At 45.2% G+C, this 22,257-nt stretch overlaps 1 protein-coding gene across 1 annotated transcript in view; it reads right to left on the bottom strand.

Annotated features, from left to right (window-relative positions):
• LOC137347632 (dynamin-1-like) overlaps nt 1-22,257 on the bottom strand; it is a 224,562-nt gene that overhangs the window by 13,000 nt on the left and 189,305 nt on the right. Inside the window, exons 17-19 of the mRNA XM_068012240.1 lie at nt 20,700-20,873; nt 18,465-18,706; nt 16,262-16,492 (exon numbers count right to left, since the gene is read on the bottom strand). Of these exons, the coding sequence (XP_067868341.1) occupies nt 16,262-16,492; nt 18,465-18,706; nt 20,700-20,873 (647 nt within the window). The remainder of the gene's footprint in view (nt 1-16,261; nt 16,493-18,464; nt 18,707-20,699; nt 20,874-22,257) is intronic.

A 22,257-nucleotide genomic window follows, 5' to 3' on the forward strand; every position in this document is an offset into this window, starting at 1 on the left:
AAACACAGCAGCCAGATTTGTGTGACTGCTAAACGCATAACTGGGTTGCTGTAAAATGAAGAGGTTAAGACACACGTTCACATCATGTTTTCACATGCTGCAATTTACTAATAACCCCAAGTGACTGACATGATAGACTTGGGTCAGTTAATCACTAGCCCCACTCACTTTATCTGCCCATCTCGTAAAGTCACTGGCTCAGGTCAGGCTGTGGTTACACTGACACTGGCTATACTCCACTCTCAGGGGGGTCATTCTTTATGTTGATGGGTTATTTACCATGGGGTGTAGCACAGGTGAGCCTAAACCTGTCCTTGCCCAATGTCCAAACACACGCATGGACACACGTAAGTAGACTTTCTAGCAGAGGTTTCTAGGTAGAAAGAAATCAATTGGGCCGATTTTTCCCTCTGACCCCAGCTAGAATGCATTGTCTGAAAGGAAGCAGATTCAATAATAACTTCCAAAAGAGAACTGGATATATATTTGAAGGGGAAAAAACAGCAGGGCTATGGGGAAAGAGCAGGGGAGTGGGATTAATTGGATAAATGTTCAAAGAGTGTGCACAGGTATGATGGGCTGAATGGCCTCCTTCTGCGCTTTATCTTTGTATAATTCTATGTTGTTATCATGGCAGCATCCCTTTTATTACTAACTGCCTCCCTTCCATCTCCCCTCAATGCTTATAGATCGACTAACCTGCCATTTATGGTTGAGACACTGCACCTATGTTTCTCAATTCAAATAAAAGGCCTTTGGGATCGTTTGCCGATGGCAATAGGCAGTTTGGAGGCTGTTTGACCCCAGCGTGGTGTAAGAAGTCCAGCTAAATGTGCATAAACTGCCTCCCGTGAGCTCTTTAGATTTTTGATGGGCTTGTGTTCCGCTTCAGTTGCTATAATTGTTAATACTGTCTCATAGTGTACACACAGTGGAAACATTGAGCTGAATTTTACTGGGACAGCAGAAGTCCCACTGCCAGAGCCAAAAGTGAGAGGCAACCCCATTTGGGCTGGACCTGCCAGTGGCAGCCAATCAAGTGACTGCCGCTGGGGCTGCCATCCTATTAAGGATGGTGGCCCGGCCCCAAGAGCTGCCAGCCCGATCCTGAGGGCCAGCAGATCAGCAGCACCATGGCTAGCCTCAATGGCCGGGTGCCCTGGAAGACAGGTCAGTTGGGTTGGCGATAGTCAAGGTCTGCTAGGCAGGCCCGGACGATCAGGGGTTGGGGTCGCTGAGGGCAGGCAGTGCCATTGCTGCAGGGGCAGCCAGTGCCGTCGTGGGGCCCCTCCGTGGGTCATGGAGTGCCCAAAAAGGAGGGCCCTCCCACTCCATTCCACCTACCCCTGGAGCCTGTTGGGAGGCCACTTACTGCCTCCTCCTGACTCGGGAAAATGCCTGCGGAGGCAGGAAGTGGCCTTTAATTGGCCACTGAAGTGGCTCAACTGGCCTCCCGCCTGGCAACCAATCTGCCAACTTTCTTGCCACCAGCAAAATGGCATGGCGGCAGGAAGACATGGGCCACATCCCCGATACCAGCCCCGCAATTTTGCCTTCCTTCCCACCTTCCAGCCTGTCCCCAAAGAGCCCAGAAAATTCTGGCCACTGAGTCACACAATGAGAGTTTTCAGGAGCAATGAGATGTGACTAGAAGCCCCCTTTATATAAAATCACATAAAACGATACACATTGAACAGCATTAATCACTTACAGAAGCACAATATAGTATAGCACAGAAGGAGGCTATTTGGCTGGGCTGGTTCTTTCAAAGAGCAATCCAATTCGTCCCACTCCTTGACTCTTTCCCCATACCCCTGCAATATTTTCTCCTTCAAGTATTCAATATGGTAAAGCCCTTCTGCAGTGTCCCCTCCACTAGCCCGAGACTGAATATCAACATAGTAAAATAACCTTTATTTTTCCCAAGTGGGTAGTGGATGGATAAAAGCAAATTGAAAACAATTGGATTGTCCGTTTTACAATAAATGAGGGGTTTATTTTTAAACCTTAAAGTGACAGACATCATTCTGGGGAATGGCAAATACTGTCTGCACTCTGCATTAGCAGCAAACACTTTCAGATCAGGCAAATGGCATATTGGCCTTTATTGCAAGGAGTAGAAGAATGAGGAAGTCTTGTTACAATTGCATAGGGTTTTGCTGAGATCACAGCTGGAGCACTGTGTGCAGTTTTGTCTCCATATTTAAGGAAGGATACACTTGCGTTGGAGGTGGTACAGGGAATGTTCACTCGATTGGTTCATGAGATGAGAGGGTTGATCTGTGACGTCAGGCTGAGTGAATTGGACCTATACTGTCTGGAGTTAGAAGAATGAGGGGTGATCTCATTGAAACATACAAGATTCTGAAGGGGCTTGACAGGGTAGACACAGACAGGCTCTTTCCCCTGGCTGGGGAATCTAGAACTCGGGATAAGTGGTCAATTATTTAGGACTGAGATGAGGAGAAATTTCTCCACTCAAAGAGTCGTGAATCTTTAGAATTCTCTACCCCAGAGTGTTGTGGATGCTCCATCGTTGAATATATTTAAGACTGGGATGGATAAGAGTTTCGATCTTTCAGTGAATCAAGAGATATGGGGTTAGGGCAGCAAAGTGGAGTTGAGGTAGAAGATTAGCCATGAAGGTATTGAATTGCAGAGCAGACTTGAGGGGTCGAATGGTCTACTCCTGCTCCTCTTTCATATGTTCTTCTGTTCTTATGAAACAGCCAGATTCAGAGTAACACTCCCGTTACTCTCTCACCAATGTAACCGTCACAAGAGCTGCCTGCACTGCACCAGTGGGTTACTTTACTTATTGTCCCACACCTGCAATCCTTATACTCTTGTTCAGGGTAACTTAGTGCCAATTTGTGTTCAATTAAGGATAGTTTTTATTATACCTGCCCACTTCCGCTGCCGGCTGCACAGAGACTGCTCCAAACACCCTTCACTTCGGGGGTTTACAGTTAGTCAAGAGACAGGAGACCTTCATCCGCTCAGCCAAGGTTAGATTTGATCCAAAAGGTGAAAGGGCAGCAACTGATCCACTGCCCCATCCAATACCCCAGTTAACCGCAGCTTTGTGTTTCATTGAAGCCTTAGACCAGAAAACACCACTTTCTCACAAAGCAAAAGTTTGTGGTCCATGGTAATGTGGGAGAGGGAAGAGAAGGATTAAACATTTCTGCAGATTTTAACTTGGGTAGATTTGACTCTGTGATACCGACCAACAGGTGGCAGTGTAACAGAGGGCATAGCAGGAGTGGGTTTTAATTCACTGGGAATAATCGAGAGTGGAGTTCAGTAATTTAGGCAGGTGCGACAGGCGCGCAGTCAAGTGAAATTTATTAATATCGAGTCATGATTTATGATTCATATAAAATTGCAGTGAATCATTGGGCTCTTCTGCCAGTTACTCGGAGCCTGTATCATTGGTCCTTCTATACCTGTAAATGTAGCCGAGCCATGGAGAGTCGGGATAGGCGATTAATACTTCAATTGCACGAAGGTCTGTGCAAGACTTGGGTTCTGCTCTGCAAGCATGAAGGGAGGTGGGAGCTTTTTTTGAACACCTCTCTCACACGCTAAAGAAGGTGCAAGAAAAAACTTGTCGAGCAATCCTTCTTGCAGGTTTTATCAGCCTTCCTCCCTTGCTCCATCACAACCATTGTTGTGTTTCACTCTTTTATCAATGCTGCAGTACTGATAGATTTTTGGACTCCAAGGGAATTAAGGGAATGGGGCTAGGGCGAGAAAGCTGAGTTGAAGTAGATCAGCCATGATCTTACTGAATTGCACAGCAGGCTCAAGGGGCTGAATGGCCTACTTCTGCTCCTATTTCTGTTTTCTGATCAGCTAATCACAACCTGATTTTGCTCATCGTCTATAACGTTCTTCACAACCGTGCTAGTGTCCTGCTGCATTGACCTTCATCTAAAACTTCTCAGTTTAGGAAAATGTTCTGTGCATTGTCACATCATCAAGAATCTTTTTACATCCTCTGGATTTGGAGGGGGTTCCTTACACGAGTATGACTGATGGCACATTTACCGAAATACAGTTTATAAAATAGTACCTTGACTTAGATACAAGTGCGTCTTATGCACCAGATTTAGCTAACTGTTTCTGAACTTGGAGTGCAGTAATTACTTGTGCGTCTAAAATTGGCCAGAAGCACACCCATGAAAGAATTACAGTGGTCCATTTTCCCAATAGTCATTAAGGACACACCATTCAATTTTACTGCCTCTAATAGCACACTACTATATGTAAGAATCTATCTCCTTCACCCCTTGCTCCTAGGAAACCTCTGTTCCTTACCGCTACTAACATCCTTAATGCTACACTTGGCATTGTCACCATGGCAACACATCTCCATAAATGGACCGTTTACAGAAAGCAGCACAGCGGTGGAACTACCAAGCAACAGGGACAGTGTTCGATAGGTTGAAGGGCAGCAAAGGGGGAGGGGGGAAGCATTGTCCTGCAGGTATTTTTGATGATAAGCTTACAGTAACGCAAGGTTTTATTTGCCAGTAGTTGATCAGATAATCAATTAGACACTACAAAGGGACAGACCAGGTTGATCACAAGTCATCAAGCTCCCCAAAGGGCACTCATGATAATGAAAACACTAAGGCGAAGTTCCCTTTGCATCCATTTTTCTCCCCTCCTCCTCTAAAGGAGTTGACTGTTGCTAGGATTATATCAAACTTACAGCACAGAAACAGGTCATTGAGCCCAGCAGGGCTATGCCGGTGTTTATGCTCCATATGAACCTCCATCCACCCTCCTTCATCTAACTCCATCAACGTAACTTTCTATTCCTTTCTCCCTCGCGTGTTTATCTAGCTGCCACTTAAATGCATTTATCCTAATCACCTCAACTACTGCAAGTGGTAGCGAGTTCCACATTCTAACCACTCTCTGGGAAAAGAAGTTTCTCCTGAGTTCCTTATTGGATTTATTAGCGACTGTTTTATAACAACCACCCCTGGTTCTGGATGCGTCAAGTCGGAATCTTCCGGAAAAGGCGGAGCGCTGGCGGAACCCCCCCCCATCCCCCACCATGAGGATTCTGGGCCCGCCACTCCGTCGTTGCTACAATGAGGTGGAGCAAAGATTGGAAATTATTTAACGGCAGAGCTCTGCGTAAAAGAGCACAGCTAACTCCAGGCTTCGTCAGAACCAGTCATTATCTTCTGTCTCATCACTGACATTAATTAAAGGCTGCACAGCCATTCTGGTTAGGTCAGTGGGATGGTGCAGTACTGTTCTAATATAATTACAGGGGCAACAAACTGGGACCCCCTCTAGTGAAAGACCACCTTCAGAGAGTGGTCTCTATTACATGAATTACTGGGCATTTAAATGGGTGAGACTCCCTCTTCAAATAATGCAATAAGTTTCAAAACACTGTGACTGATTTGGCATGATGTTGCCCTGCAATTTAAAAATATATCCCATCTATTGCATCTCTACTTTTGTGTTGTATAACATAACAAATACCAGGATAAACTGGAATGTAAGCAAGGTAGTCGGATGGTTTATACAAAGAGTAATGGATGATAGTTACAGGCTGGAATCTCATTTAAGAGTTTGGGCAACTTCTTAAACTGAGTGAGTGAAGCTCATGTCATTTATAACCAAACTGAGCATGGCCAAGGTAAGCCATACAGGCTACATGTGGCCCATAGGTCCTCTATGGCCCAGCCACAAGGCCTGAGTAGCCCCCACTGCTACTGCCCCCTTTCTTTCTGCCACTGCAGAAACCCGACTTTACTAAGACTTTACAAAGGCCAGGAGAAGACTGCACCCTCATTGGCCAAAATCCAGCAATTAGGAAGTAGCTTTTTCTAAAGACCCCGGGCCTAAAAGACTAAAGAGTCAAAATTGTCTCAATTTCTTGGCCTCGGGGAGGGAATAATGAGGAGGTCACAGTTTTAGTGGAAGGAAGTTTCATTATTATTGTGCATGGGGGAAATCGCATTCCTGTGTAATTAGATGGAGCGCACATTCTGTTTTTGATATGTATATCTGACCCCAGCTCCAAAACGTTAGACATCCCTGTTTTAAATCCTAAAATGATTTAAGAATATGGGATAACACCAGGACATCAGTACTCTCCTGGGATTACACTTCGTATAATAATTGGCAAATGAATTTCAACATTGATAAATGTGAGGTGTTACATTTTGGCAAGAAAATTAAAGAGGTTGTATATTACTTGGAAAGTAAGAATGTAGTTGGGGGGTAGACGAGAAGAGGGATCTGAGAATACAAATACACAAATCACTAAAAGTAGCAACACAGGTTAACAATGCCATAAAACAAGCAAACCAAGCACTCGGGTTTATTTCTAGAGGAATAGAATTGAAAAGTAAAGACGTTATGCTGAACTTATATCAAACCTTGGTTAGTCCACAGCTGGATTACTGCGTACAATTCTGGTCGCCATATTATAAAAAGATATAGAGGCACTGCAGAGGTGCAGAAATGATTTACAAGGATGATACCAGAACTGCGGGGTTATAGCTATCAGGAGAGGATGAACAGGCTAGGTTTTCCCTTTAAAAGAGAAGGCTGAAGGGTAACCTAATAGAGGTCTTTAAAATTATGAAAGATTTTGATAGAGTGGACTCCAAGAGGATGTTTCCAGTTGTGAGAAGGAGAAAAATTAGAGGCCGTCAATAATAGATAGTCACCAAGAAATCAAACAGGGAATTCAGAAGAAACCTCTTTACCCAGAAAGAGACGAGAATGTGGAACTCACTATCACAGGGGGTGGTTGAAGCGAATTGTATTGATGCATTTAAGGGGAAGCTAGATAAGTATATGAGGGAGAAGGGAGCAGAGGATTGTGCTGATTGTGTTACTTAAAGAAAGACAGGAATGTGATGAAACAAAGGTAAAATAGGCTTAATTAGGTAGAATTTAGATATAGTTAATATATTATACCTTTTAGAATTAAAGATTGATAAATGGTCAGTTTTCAAGACTCACTGAAATTCCCCTTTAAGAAGGTAGAGTTAAAAATTTCAAGGTCTTCCAAGGTCCCTGTTACAACAGAATGTGAACAGAAACACCTTTTAAGTTGGAAAATCCGTTTCAGCGTCTCTGTTGCTAGGGAATTGGAGGATAAACACACATTGAAACATCCTGTGTGACATCAGTAAGAGGTAGCTATAAACTTAATTAGTTGATGGTGTTGGTAATGTAGACAGATTGACTCAAAAGAAGGGTTCAAGATACCACAAAAAGACAATTATAGATAATAAAATGGAATGGTACTTACAGAAACAGATGCCAAGTAAACCCAATTATAAACATTTTGACCAGATAAATGCTCACAACTTCAAGAGCAGGGGATTTTCAGCAAAAACATTAAGTGGGGATGGTAGCTCATGAGATTACTGTATATGGATCTTAAAAGCAGGGAAAGCACACACAGAAAGGTAACACCTATATGCTAAAAGGTCATTTGATAGTTTAGAAACAGTATAAATATGAGGGTTTTGGAAGCAAAAAACTAGAAGTATTGAATTCCTCATCAATGCTTCTCAACCTATGGCTTACTTGGGGAATTGAAGGTAAAAGTTTACTTTAAATTTTGATGGCTATTCTAAAATATTTTGCTGTAACATTATCAAGGTTAAACTTTTGGATTCTATTTTAGAAATAAGATTATGTGTTACATCTTGTAGTAATATTTGATATTGTGGTATACTTATCTACTTAAAGTGTATTGCATGTTCAATTCTTTAATAAATATATAAAGTTAATAAATTGTCTCATGTAGCATTCTGTATACACTACAAGAACCCCCTCTCTGTGTCTCTTTAAGTGGAGAGATATGTATTGAAGACAGTTTCCCAGACCCTTATAATATCTGGGATATTATAATAGGCTATCCGAAAGATGGTAATATTTTCTGCTGGTTTTCTTTCTTTGAGGGAAGACTAGTTCAGTTCTTTGGACCCAAATAAGTGTCACTAAGAATTTGTCCAGTTTGAACTTAATTAAAGGAGCGTCATAGGGATGTATGCCTGATTTGGTTTAGTCCCTATAAGGGGTTAAAGTCATAAATCACTTCAGGAGGAGGCTCAAGTGGAGCATAAACACCAGTATGAACTGGTTGGGCCAAATGGCCTGTTTCTGTGCTGTATATCCAATGTAATCCTATGTAGCATCAGTACTGTCCTGGGATTACACTAGAGTATCCATTACTGTCCTGGAACAACAGCAGCGTATCCATTATTATCTGTAAAGGATGTTACAATTTCCTGGGATGGATGATTTTATTCAATTTGAGATCACATAAGTTTCAAATGAAGATTATTTGTTAAAGGGTGTGGATTCTTGGTGATATTTCTGCTCTATGTTTTGATGGTAGGTGCTCTTCATACCTGCACACTCTTCCTCTCCCCCACATGCTGGCTGTGTTGAAATCATGACACAACATACCATCTCCTACTCTACACAAACTTATAGCCAGGCTTTCAAATCAGTGAAAGTCTTTGTAACCCCAAGCCTATCCTTCCTCCTACCACCTACAGCCTTTTTAAAACCATGGCATTACCTAAATCTTGACGTCCTGATTCAATTTGTCTTCTTTTCTACCCATTTTTATCTTGGTGGAGTCCTTGACTAACAGAACTTGTCCCTCTACTAGATTCCTCATCTTAGAAAGAAAGGGTTCTGGGCTAGTGAAGCTGACTAGTGTGTTCAATTTACAGCTCTTGCGCATTCCTTTTTTTAATTCATTCATGGGATGTGGGCAATGCTGGCTAGGCCAGCATTTATTGTCCATCCCTAATTGTCCTTGAGAAGGTGGTGATGAACTGCCTTCTTGAACCGCTGCAGTCCATGTGGGGTAGGTACACCCACAGTGCTGTTAGGGAGGGAGTTTCAAGATTTTGACCCAGCAACAGTGAAGGAACGGTGATATAGTTCCAAGTCAGGATGGTGTGTGACTTGCAGGTGGTGATGTTCCCATGCATCTGCTGCCCTTGTCCTTCTAGGTGGTAGAGGTTGTGGGTTTGGAAGGTGCTGTCTAAGGAGCCTTGGTGCGTTGCTGCAGTAGATGGTACACACTGGAAGCAAGTGGCGCAGTGGTATTGTCACTGGACTAGTGACCCAGGGAAATGCTCTGGGGATATGGGTTTGAATCTCACCACAGCAGGAAGTGGAATTTGAATTCAATTAATAAATCTGGAATTAAAAGCTAGTCTAACGATGACCTTGAAACGACTGTCGATTGTTATAACTACCCATCTGGTTCACTAATGCCCTTTAGGGAAGGAAATCTGCTGTCCTTACCTGGTCTGGTGACTCAATATGGTTGACTCTTAAATGCCCTCTGAAATGGCCTAACAAGCCACTCAGTTGTATCAAACCGCATTCCTAATTTCCAGTGCTCCACCATTGGCAGCCGCACCTTCAGCTGCCTAGGCCTTAAGCTCTGGAATTGCCTGCCTAAACCGTTCTGCCTGTCTCTCTTCTATTAACATACCTACCTCCTTGATCAAGCATTTGACCTTCTGTCCTAATGTCTCTTTATGTGGCTCAGTGCCAAATTTTGTACGATGGCATTCCTGTGAAGTGCCTTGGGACATTCTTACTACATTAAAGACACTATATAAATCCAAGTTGTTGTTGTTGCCAATCTCTCTCTTTTATTCATTTGACCTGCAGAGCCTGTTGCTACTGCACCTACCAATTATACCCAGTCTCCAGAGAAACCTTCGAAGGGAAAAAAAAGGAGAGAGTTCAACCGTTGATCAGGAATGTGAGTCAGTTGGTCTCTGGCTGGTGAATGGCCTTACTGTTTCTCTGTGATTCGACGGTGAATGGGGCTGCACAGACCAGACTGCTACTTCCTCCTTCAACAGTCTCGGCAATGAGCACACCAATTTCACCAGAGGTGCCCTGCAATTGTGCCCCAGGTAGATTTCAAAAATCAATTGCTTCAATGCATTAAGGTTCCACATGCTCATTAAATTCAAGCAAACTATAGGCATGGATTTTACAAAAAGGCAGTTAGAGAGAGACACACACACACACAACTAGACAGAGACACAGACAGAAAGAAAAAAAGAGAGAGACACGCACTGAACAGAGATTGACAACAGCTAGACAGGAGAAGGGAAGGAGAGAGACACACAACTAGACAGAGTCAGACACACAGACAGCTAGACAACAGAGAGACAGACAGACACACACACACAGCTAGATGAAAGAGTGACAGAGATACACACACACACACACACACACAACTTGACGGAGACAGACAGATAGCTAGACAGGAAAAAAGAGAGACAACTAGACAACTAGGTAGGAAAGTGAAAGAGAGAGACAACTAAACAGACAGACAGCTGGATAGGAAGAGAAAAAGAATTAAAATGTTGTCAAGTCCTCTACAGCTTTCCTCAATTGTTCCTCCAAACACTCTACACTCTTTCTCCCTACATCCTTACAGTGTTGAAATCAAGGCTCCTTGTATCATCTCTTACTTTTAACCCATTCTGCCCCAGGAATGTGAAACTTTCATCTCCCTCGGCTGTCCCTTACTCTTAGACTCTCTCAGTTCTTGAAGCCAATTCCAGGCATCATCTAACCCCTGTCTCTTGTAGACCTCAACTATTGTCCTACTCTTCCCTTTGATGGTGTCTTGCTTAGTAGATTTTGCAATGCTATATGAAAGGACAGGAGAATGGGATCAACTGGAGAGCTCTTTCAAATTGCTAGCACAAGCAAGATGGGTCAAATGGCTTCTTTCCGTACATCCATTAATTCTATGGAACTGTACTGAACATCAGCACCCAGTACACTGCAGGAGCCAGACAGTCAGGTAGAGTAACACTACCCACACACTGCTGGAAATTCACATTCGCAATTGAAGAATCTGGCAGCCAATACTGTAATATCAGCTATGGTTCAGTTGGTAGCATTCTTGCCTCTAAGTCAGAAGGTTTTGGGTTTAAATCCTACTCTAGAGGCTTGACACAAAATCCAAGGGAATGCTCCACTGTTAGAGGTGCTGCCCCCCAGAGGAGGCATTAAACAGAAGCCCCAATTGCTATCTCAGGTAGATGTAAAATATCCCATGGTACTATTTCACAGGGGGGTTCCTGCCAGTGTCCTGGGGGATATTTAACCCTCAACCAATATCATTAAAACATATTATCTGGTCATTATCATAATGCTGTTTGTGGGAGCTTGCTGTGCACAAATTGATTGCTGTGTTTCCTATATTACAGCAGTGAATACACCTCAAAGAAGTACTTCATTGGTTGTAATGCGGTTTGGGACATTGTGTATGGCACTCTATAAATACAAGTCTTTCTTTTCTTTAGTAGGTACGAGCAAACAATTTGAAGGGAGGGCTTTCAGGAAGGAGCTTTAATTTTAAGCTTTGCTTCAGAATTACTTTCTATTTATCGATTGGCAAGTAATTTAGTTGGTGGGTTGGTTGCTGGGGGCTTTGGGATGTCCCGAGGTCATGAAAGACGCTGTATTAATGCAAGCTTGCCCTTTTTTGTAACAGCCCACGTACCATATACCACGTACAGTAATGACTTAAATAACGGGATAACTTTTTTTTAATTGATGTTGGATGAGGGATAAATATTGGCCAGGAAATAGCAGATCTAAAACACAATCTAAAGATCGAGATGGGGGGGAGTGGGGTCGGGGGGAGGGTGGCTGAGGGGTCATGGGGGAAGCTATGACGCGTACCCCACGACAGAGTCACTCTGCACAACATTCTGTCTAACCAACTGGAGCTGAGCCTTTGGCCAGCTGTGAGATGCAGGTCTGAACAATGAGGTCCTTCATCACCCATGGGTGATCAATGCCAGTCCAGTGGGTGTCACTTTTTCTACTCTGAGCTGTCTCCCTCCCATTCACTTGAGGGCCCCGAGTCGCTTTGTGCTACCTTCAAGTGATCTTCTAGTACCTCACAGGAGGTGACCATTCTTCAACCATGAGCTTACTTAAGACGTTGTCACCAGATTTTTGGGGACATATAAGATCCTGAGGGGTCTTGACAGGGTGGATGTGGAAAGGATGTTTCCTCTTGTGGGAGAATCTAGAACTAGGCATCACTGTTTAAAAATAAGGCATCCCCCATTTAAGACAGAGATGAGGAGAAACTTTTTCTCTCAGAGGATCGTGAGTCTTTGGAATTCTCTTCCTCAAAAGGCAGTGGAAGCAGAGTCTTTGAATATTTTTAAGGCAGAGGTAGATAGATTCTTGATAAGCAAGGGGATGAAAGGTTATCGGGAGTAGGCAGGAATGTGGAGTTGAGGTTACAGTCAGATCAGCCATAATCGTGTCGAATGGCAGAGCAGGCTCGACGGGCCGAGTGGCCTACTCCTACTCCTAATTCATATCTTCGTATGTGGAGCTCAGGAATAGGAAGGGTGCAGTCACAATGTTGGGGGTTTTCTACAGGCCTCCCAACAGCCAGCAGGAGGTAGAGGAGCAGACAGGTAAACAGATTTTTGGAAAGATGTAAAGGTAACAGGGTTGTAGTGGTGGGTGATTTTAACTTCCCCTATATTGACTGGGACTCACTTAGTGCTAGGGGCTTGGATGGGGCAGAATTTGTAAGGAGCATCCAGGAGGGCTTCTTGAAACAATATGTAGATAGTCCAACTAGGGATGGGGCCGTACTGGACCTGGTATTGGGGAATGAGCCCGGCCAGGTAGTCGAAGTTTCAGTAGGGGATCATTTCGGGAACAGTGACCATAATTCCATAAGTTTTAAGGTACTTGTGGATAAGGATAAGAGTAGTCCTCGGGTGAAGGTGCTAAATTGGGGGAAGGCTAATTATAACAATATTAGGCAGGAACTGAAGAATTTAGATTGGGGGCGGCTGTTTGAGGGTAAATCAACATCTGACATGTGGGAGTCTTTCAAATGTCAGTTGATTAGAATCCAGGGCCAGCATGTTTAGTTTAGTTTAGAGATACAGCACTGAAACAGGCCCTTCGGCCCACCAAGTCTGTGCCGACCATCAACCACCCATTTATATTAATCCTACACTAATTCCATATTCCTACCACATCCCCACCTGTCCCTATATTTCCCTACCACCTACCTATACTAGGGGCAATTTATAATGGCCAATTAACCTATCAACCAGCAAGTCTTTGGCATGTGGGAGGAAACCGGAGCACCCGGAGGAAACCCACGCAGACACAGGGAGAACTTGCAAACTCCACACAGGCAGTACCCAGAATTGAACCCGGGTCGCTGGAGCTGTGAGGCTGCGGTGCTAACCACTGTGCCACTGTGCACTGTTCCTGTGAGGAAGAAGGATAAGTTTGGAAAGTTTCAGGAACCTTGGATTACGCGGGATTTTGTGAGCCCAGTCAAAAAGAAAAAGGAAGCATTCATAAGGGCTGGAAGGCTAGGAACAGAAGAATCCCTTGAGGAATATAAAGACAGTAGGAAAGAACTTAAGCAAGGAGTCAGGAGGGCTAAAAGGGGTCATGAAAAGTCATTGGCAAACAGGATTAAGGATAATCCTAAGGCTTTTTATACGTATATAAAGAGCAAGAGGGTAACTAGGGAAAGGGCTGGCCCACTCAAGGACAGAGAAGGGAATCTATGTGTGGAGCCAGAGGAAATGGGTGAGGTACTAAATGAGTACTTTGCATCAGTATTCACCAAAGAGAAGGACTTGGTGGATGATGAGCCTAGGGAAGGGAGTGTAGATAGTCTCAGTCATCTCATTATCAAAAAGGAGGAGGTGTTGGGTGTCTTGCAAAGTATTAAGGTAGATAAGTCCCCAGGGCCTGATGGGATCTACCCTAGAATACTGAGGGAGGCAAGGGAAGAAATTGCTGGGGCCTTGACAGAAATCTTTGCATCCTCATTGGCTACAGGTGAGGTCCCAGAGGATTGGAGAATAGCCAATGTTGTGCCTTTGTTTAAGAAGGGTAGCAAGGATAATCCAGGAAATTATAGGCTGGTGAGCCTTACATCAGTGGTAGGGAAATTATTAGAGAGGATTCTTCGGGACAGGATTTACTCCCATTTGGAAACAAACAAACTTATTAGCGAGAGGCAGCATGGTTTTGTGAAGGGGAGGTCGTGTCTCACTAATTTGATTGAGTTTTTTGAGGAAGTGACAAAGATGATTGGTGAAGGAAGGGCAGTGGATGTTATCTATATGGACTTTAGTAAAGCCTTTGACAAGGTCCCTCATGGCAGACTGGTACAAAAGGTGAAGTCACACGGGATCAGAGGTGAGCTGGCAAGATGGATACAGAACTGGCTCGGTCATAGAAGACAGAGGGTGCTTTTCTGATGTGACTAGTGGTGTTCCGCAGGGATCAGTGCTGGGACCTTTGCTGTTTGTAGTATATATAAATGACTTGGAGGAAAATGTAGCTGGTCTGATTAGTAAGTTTGCAGACAACACAAAAGGTTGGTGGAGTTGCGGATAGTGATGAGGATTGTCAGAGGATACAGCAGGATACAGATCAGTTGGAGACTTGGGCGGAGAAATGGCAGATGGAGTTTAATACGGACAAATGTGAGGTACTGCATTTTAGAAGGTCTAATGCAGGTGGGAAGTATACAATAAATGGCAGAACCCTTAGGAGTATTGACAGGCAGAGAGTTCTGGGCGTACAGGTCCACAGGTCACTGAAAGTGGCAACACAGGTGGATAAGGTAGTCAAGAAGGCATACGGCATGCTTGCCTTCATCGTTCGGGGCATAGAGTATAAAAATTGGCAAGTCATGCTGCAGCTGTACAGAACTTTAGTTAGGCCACACTTAGAATATTGCGTGCAATTCCGGTCGCCACACTACCAGAAGGACGTGGAGGCTTTGGAGAGGGTACAGAAGAGGTTTACCAGGATGTTGCCTGATCTGTAGGGCATTAGCTATGAGGAGAGGTTGGATAAACTCAGATTGTTTTCACTGGAACGACGGAGGTGGAGGGGCGACAAGATAGAGGTTTACAAAGTTATGAGTGGCATGGACAGAGTGGATAGTCAGAAGCATTTTCCCAGGGTGGAAGAGTCAGTTACTAGGGGACATAGGTTTAAGGTGAGAGGGGCAAAGTTTAGAGGGGATGTGCGAGGCAAGTTCTTTACACAGAGGGTGGTGAGTGCCTGGAACTTGCTGCCGGGGGAGATGGTGGAAGCAGGTACGATAGCGACGTTTAAGAGGCATCTTGACAAATACATGAATAGGATGGGAATAGAGGGATACGGTCCCCGGAAGTGCAGAAGGTTTTAGTTTAGGCAGGCATCAAGATCGGCGCAGGCTTGGAGGGCCGAATGGCCTGTTCCTGTGCTGTACTGTTCTTTTTTCTTTGTTATGTTGACAACTGATGAGAGATGACAAATCTGGAACTTTACTTCAAATGAAACCACCGCTGTATCATAAGACGTGTTCAGGTTCAAACTGGTGAAGTATAAAGGAAGGAACCTTTGAGGAGGGTAGTGGAGGCAAAAGGAGTCAATTTTACCTAATGCGGGAACAGGGTGGGAATGGATCGGGTACCTGTTTTACACTCTGTCTAAGTAAACTTTCTGTTGAAGTCAAATAGAGCAATATTGGATGAGATGTCTAAGCAGCATTTCACCTGATCCCATAGCTTTCTTGCCTGGCAAATTGGATTAAGCCCCAAAGTACCTTAAGAGATACAGCTCGATGTTACTATGATAGGTGGGTGGGAATGGGGTGGAGGGGGCATTTATGAGGGCAGGGGGAAACCGTCTGATCTTTCTGTGTGGACAAGCTTTGATGAAATGAATACCCTGCCTGATATATATTTACTTCTTTGTTGCCCAGCCCTTTCCTCGCCTCTCAAAAATGTGATGAGAATACTGGATTAGTAATAGTGCTTAGTAATTAGTAATAGGAAGACTTGTCTTGACAACTCTAAGAGTGCCTGAATTACTGAAGAATTAAAGAGATAAAAGTACAAATTAGTCTATTAGTCCATGCTGAATTTGCTGAATTATTGTGTTACTGTTGGGTAGAAATGAAATGGGACAGCAGCTATATTACAATAACATAGGTAGGACCTTGGTACGAGTGCTTGTACGAGAGCAGTGCCAGTTGTAACTCCTAGTCTCAGCTCATTCTTATCCTATCTAAGCATGCAGGCCACTGTTTCAATTAATACGGAGGGGATATCACCATGCCGATACATTTGCCCGAGTCCGATTTTCTGCAACTTCACTTTATCCCCTTGCAACCGCTTGCTACCAATTCAGAAGAACTACTTACCTGGGGACACCTGGAGGAGCCCGGTTGGGCCTGGAGGGGACTTGAGGTGGAGCCCCGAATGGATCTGGAGAGGCGCCAGGCCGAGAAGGAATTGGTGGGGCGCTACCGGGGGGTCCTTGAGGAGGGGGACCAGCAGGCGGTGGAGGGCCTGGAGCAGGACCGCGGGACAGAGGCCTGACTGGGGGAACAGCAGGAGCTCTCCTTTGTGGTGTAGGACTTGAGGTTGGAGACCTAGGTGGGGGAGAAAACAAGGTAATTAGTTAAGGGTGTATTACTCACAGCCAGACATCATAGAACTATAGAAGATTACAGCCCAGATGGAAGTCATTCAGCCCATCATGTCTGTGCCAGCTCTTTCCTGGAGCAATCGAAAACTAATCACACAGTCCCGTGTGCTCCTCATAGACCTGTATCTTCCTGCTCTTTCCTTATGAAATGCAATGGTCCCTGCCTCAACTACTTTCTGAGGTAATGTGCTCCGTGCGCAACAACAATTTGCATTTATATAACGTCTTTAACTTCGAAAAATGTCTCAAGGGGCATGTCAGAAGTGTAATCAAACACTAGCAACGAGCCAAAGGAGAAGATATTAGGAGGTTTGACTAAAAGCTCGGTCCAAGAGGTGGCTGTGAAGGAGGCCCTTAAAGGAATTGAGATAGATGTAGAGGTTTAGGCAGAACCTTAGGACCTAGGAGGCTGATAGCACATTGTCTGTGGTTGGGTGATGGGAGTGGGGAATGCACAAGAGGTCAGAATTGGAGGGATGTAGGGATCTCAGAAGATTGCAGGGCTGGAGGAAGTTACAGAAATGGGAGGGGTGAAGTCTTTTGAACATGAGATTGAAAATTGGCATTGGGAAACTAGGAGCTAACATAAGTCACTGAGCACAGGGATGATGGGCGAGCATGTTAAGGGCTTATGGAGTTGGGGGCAATATATTAGCATGGATAGAGAATTGGTTAGTTAACAGACAGGAAGCAGAGAGTACGGATAAATGGGGCATTTTCAAGTTGTCATACTATAACTAGTGGAGTGATCCCGCAAGGATCAGTGCTGGGGCCTCAGCTATTTTACGCTTTATATTAATAATGAAGAGACTTCGAGTAATATATCCACGTTTGCTGAAGATACAAAGTTAGGTGGGAATGCAAGCTGTGAGGAGGACACAAAAAGAAGCTGCAAAGAAATACACACAGGATAAGTGACTGGGCAACAAGGTGGCAGATGGAGTATATATAATGTGGGAAATGTGAGGTTATTCACTTTGGTAGTAAGAATAGAGAATCAGCAGCGAAACCTCTAAATGTTGATGATCAGAGAGTCTTGGATGTACTCGTACAAGGAACACAAAGTTAGCATGCAGGTATGGCAAGCAACTAGGAAGACAAATAGCATGTTGGCCTTTATTACAAGGGGATTGGAGTACAAGAATAAGAAAGGCTTGCTACAATTGTATAAGCTTTGGTGAGACCACACCTGGAGTATTGTGTGCAGTTTTGGTCTCCATATTTAAGGAAGGATATACTTGCATTGGAGGCAGTACAGTGAAGGTTCACTAGATTAGTTCCTGGGTTGAGAGGGTTGTCCGATGATGAGTAGCTGAGTAAATTGGGCTGATACTCTTCGGAGTTTAGAAGAATGAGAGGTGATATCATTGAAACATATAAGATTCCGAAGGGATTTGACAGGGTAGACACTGAGAGGTTGTTTCCCCTGGCTGGGGAATTTAGAACAAAGGGGTACCGTATTAGGATAAGGGGACGATTAGTTAGGTTTGAGATGAGAGAAATTTCTTCACTCAGAGCGTTGTGAATCTTTGGAATTCTCTACCCCAGAGGGTTGTGGATGCTCCATCATTGAACACATTTAAGGCTAAAATAGACAGATTTTTGGTCTCTTGGGGAATCAAGGGATATGGGGAGTGGACGGGAAAGTAGAGTTGAGGCAGAAGATCAGCCTAGATCTAATTTAATGGTAGAGCAGGCTTGAGGGGTTGAATGGTCTACTCCTGCTGCTATTTCTCATATTCCTATGAGCAGCATTTCAATGGAAAGTAAAATCAGGAGGGGTTTGAAACCAACATTGCACAAGATCTCAGTTTCCCGATGGGCGAGTAAGTTAAAATTCCCACCAACACTTTAAATCAGGTCATACCAGGCAAGAGTTCATGTTTATATATGGATCTGAGCTCCAGTTTACAAACCTTCGCCCGGATGGTACTTCCCTGACTCCCAGCCAGGAGTCATCTACGGGAGGTGGTAGAGGAGTGCTGGTTGTAGTGGTATTGATGTCACCGATGATATTTAAGGCTTCTTTCAGGGCATGGTACATCCGTAGCATGTCTTCGCGACGTTGTGCCTGCTCGGGAGACTCCTCCATCAGGATGTTCTGGTCTGCACATGAGTAAAGTTGGGCCAGTAGCTCAGACTGAATGAAGTCTTTTGTCTGCCACGGTAAGTGAAGAGAAAGGATTCCCGTTAGTCCAGAGCTTTAACCCTTCGATAAATAATGCTCAGACCACCCGCTGCAATGCAAATGAGCTAGGCCTCTCTGGTCCAAGCCCATGCAGGCCTAAGGCCAGGCCCAGGCCCAGGCCCAAATCCAGGCCTAGGCCTAAGCCCAAGGCCTCCCATGCGAGTAGTACCAGGTTCACCTCTAAGCCAGTCCAAAGCACCAGCTCTTGCTGAAATCAATGAAGCCAGTCCAGCCGGTGCATGGCCCATCCCATTCTAAAGGCCTCCAGTAGAGATCAGGATACCAGCAGCAATCCATAAAGGCAAGTCTCCAGGCCCTCAGAAAACAAAGTGACTCTTCTACACTGGGAGAGTGCAGCTGCTGATAAACACCAGCTCCTCCTGCGGTTGGCTCCACTTCTGAATATAAGTGACACGGAACCAACAGACTCTAGGAGCTGAATTTTCAAAACAGGGTCGGGAACCCGACACCCCGGATGATTTCTAGATGCCTCCGCTGTGTCGCTAAAGAGACGCATTCTTTAAATGTTAATGCCCTAATTGGGCAGAAGGTGAGCTCGGTGCCCAATCAGTGGCGCCGAGCACCTGCAGGAGGCGGGAGCTGCCTGCAGGGTGTGAGCAGCAAAGGCTGGCAGCAGCTATGATGGAGCCTGCCGCTGCCTTGCCAATAAGAGCAGGAGGCTCCACGGAGGGCCAGCAGAATAAGGATGTGAGGCAGCGCTTCCAGAATTTAAAAAAAGTCATGCCCTTGGCCTGTGTAGAAATAAAGCCTGCCCACTGTGAGCCCAACAGCTGAGAACTATCGTGCACCAGACTGGTTGGGTTCGCTGGAATCACCTTTGAAAATTGCAATGTAAACCCCTGCCCCCACTCCACCAGCCCCTTAACGAGCTCCTTCATGACCTTAAAGGGCCCTTAATTGGAGGTGATCGGCCTCCCCGTTCCCTCCCCCCACAACACTCACATTGAAAATTTCGGACTGTCCCGGAGGCGTCATGTTCTGGAGACGACCTCCGGCTGGGACATCAATTTTCCAATCGCTTCCTCTCTGGGTCCCGACCCCACAGGCCTTTGAAAATCTGGCCGCTGGTCTTTCCATGGTCTCACGAACTGCTGTCACCCCTCTTTTCGGAACAATTTCTTCCCTTGTGGGAATGGGAATTGCAGCAGCAGCAGATAAAATAAAACAGGAGATAGCGACACATGGAGCTCACAGGTGTCTGAATGCCAATCTTTGGGGGGCCTCTGAGTAAGTGTAACACTTCTTAAAACATCATATAACAGGGCAGGAGTCACCATATATATTTTTTATATGGCAACCAGAAAAACACATTGAGTCTGCTCTTCTCCTTTAAAGATCAACATACATGAAGGCGGACCCAATAATGGCATGGATCTAGGCTTGGCAGTTTTTGGCAATAAGGAAAATTTGCATTTATATAGCGTCTTTCATAACTTGAGGACATCCCAAGGTGCATCACAGTCTCTGACAGCTTCTTCAATAGTACCTCCCAAACCCGTGACCTCTGCCACCTTGAAGGACAAGGACAGCTGGAACATGGTAACACCATCATCTCTAAGTTCCCCTCCAAGTCGCACACCATCCCGACTTGGAGATATATACCCACTCCTTCACTGTTGCTGCGTCAACATTGTGGAAGTCCCTACCTAATAGCATTGCCAGTGTACCTACAGCACACAGACTGCAGTGATTCAAAGCTTACCACCACCTTCTCAAGGGCAACTAGGGATGGGCAACAAATGCTGGCCTTGCCACCAGTTCCCACATCCCAAGAATGAGTTTTTAAAGAAGTCGAATGACGAAAGCATGAATGAAAGATTTAACCCCCCAAAAAAATAAAGGTGAGGTTGGCAAAAAACCTTTCAACAACGACTGTGCCCCAGTTATAAAAAAAACACACATAGTCATAGAGAGGATACAGGAAGCTGTCTCCCATACTTACATTGATAATCATAAGATGCATGATTGTCTTGGGCATGAGGTCCCGGATGGTTTTGTTGACAATTCCCAGGTATGAGTCGACCAGGTTGCGGATGGTCTCCACCTGTCTCTCCAGCTGGGGGTCCATTGAGTGCATGAAGTTGTCACCAGAGCCATTTTCTTCATTCTCACTTTGCTGCTCATTGCAAAACGAAAGGAAATGCCAGATTACAACCAGAAATTTTTTGAATAAGACTCTGGGTTACACAAAGGCCTCAAGGGGCAGCACCCGCTCTCCATTTGAGACTGCTGAGCCCCTTGATGCAAAACAATCTCCGTAATCGGCAAACTTACTCTTCCAGAAATGTGGTGCTGTTCAGATTCCGGCATCAAAATAATGTTTAAAAGGAGGTGATGCTTTGGTGCCTATCTAAGGCTTCTTTTTACAAAGCAGGGCTGTCCAAAATCTACTGAACAGCAGATCTCCAAATATTCACACAGTCCCCGGGACCCCCTGAAAATATTCACACAGTCCCCGGGACCCCCTGAAAATATTCACACAGTCCCCGGGACCCCCTGAAAATATTCACACAGTCCCCGGGACCCCCTGAAAATATTCACACAGTCCCCGGGACTCCCTGAAAATATTCACACAGTCCCCGGGACCCCCTGAAAATATTCACACAGTCCCCGGGACCCCCTGAAAATATTCACACAGTCCCCGGGACCCCCTGAAAATATTCACACAGTCTCCGGGACCCCCTGAAAATATTCACACAGTCTCCGGGACCCCCTAAAAATATTCACACAGTCCCCGGGACCCCCTGAAAATATTCACACAGTCCCCGGGATCCCCTGAAAATATTCACACAGTCCCCGGGACCTCCTGAAAATATTCACACAGTCCCCGGGACCCCCTGAAAATATTCACACAGTCCCCGGGACCCCCTGAAAATATTCACACAGTCCCCGGCACCTCCTGAAAATATTCACACAGTCCCCGGGACCTCCTGAAAATATTCACACAGTCCCCGGGACCCCCTGAAATTATTCACACAGTCCCCGGGACCCCCTGAAAATATTCACACAGTCCCCGGGACCCCCTGAAAATATTCACACAGTCCCCGGGACCCCCTGAAAATATTCACACAGTCCCCGGCACCTCCTGAAAATATTCACACAGTCCCCGGGACCTCCTGAAAATATTCACACAGTCCCCGGGACCCCCTGAAAATATTCACACAGTCCCCGGGACCCCCTGAAAATATTCACACAGTCCCCGGGACCCCCTGAAAATATTCACACAGTCCCCGGGACCCCCTGAAAATATTCACACAGTCCCCGGGACCCCCTGAAAATATTCACACAGTCCCCGGGACCCCCTGAAAATATTCACACAGTCCCCGGGACTCCCTGAAAATATTCACACAGTCCCCGGGACCCCCTGAAAATATTCACACAGTCCCCGGGACTCCCTGAAAATATTCACACAGTCCCCGGGACTCCCTGAAAATATTCACACAGTCCCCGGGACCCCCTGAAAATATTCACACAGTCCCCGGGACCCCCTGAAAATATTC

This window comes from Heterodontus francisci, chromosome 32, assembly GCF_036365525.1.
Source record: "Heterodontus francisci isolate sHetFra1 chromosome 32, sHetFra1.hap1, whole genome shotgun sequence".
In the NCBI taxonomy this organism is placed as follows: Eukaryota; Metazoa; Chordata; class Chondrichthyes; order Heterodontiformes; family Heterodontidae; genus Heterodontus; species Heterodontus francisci.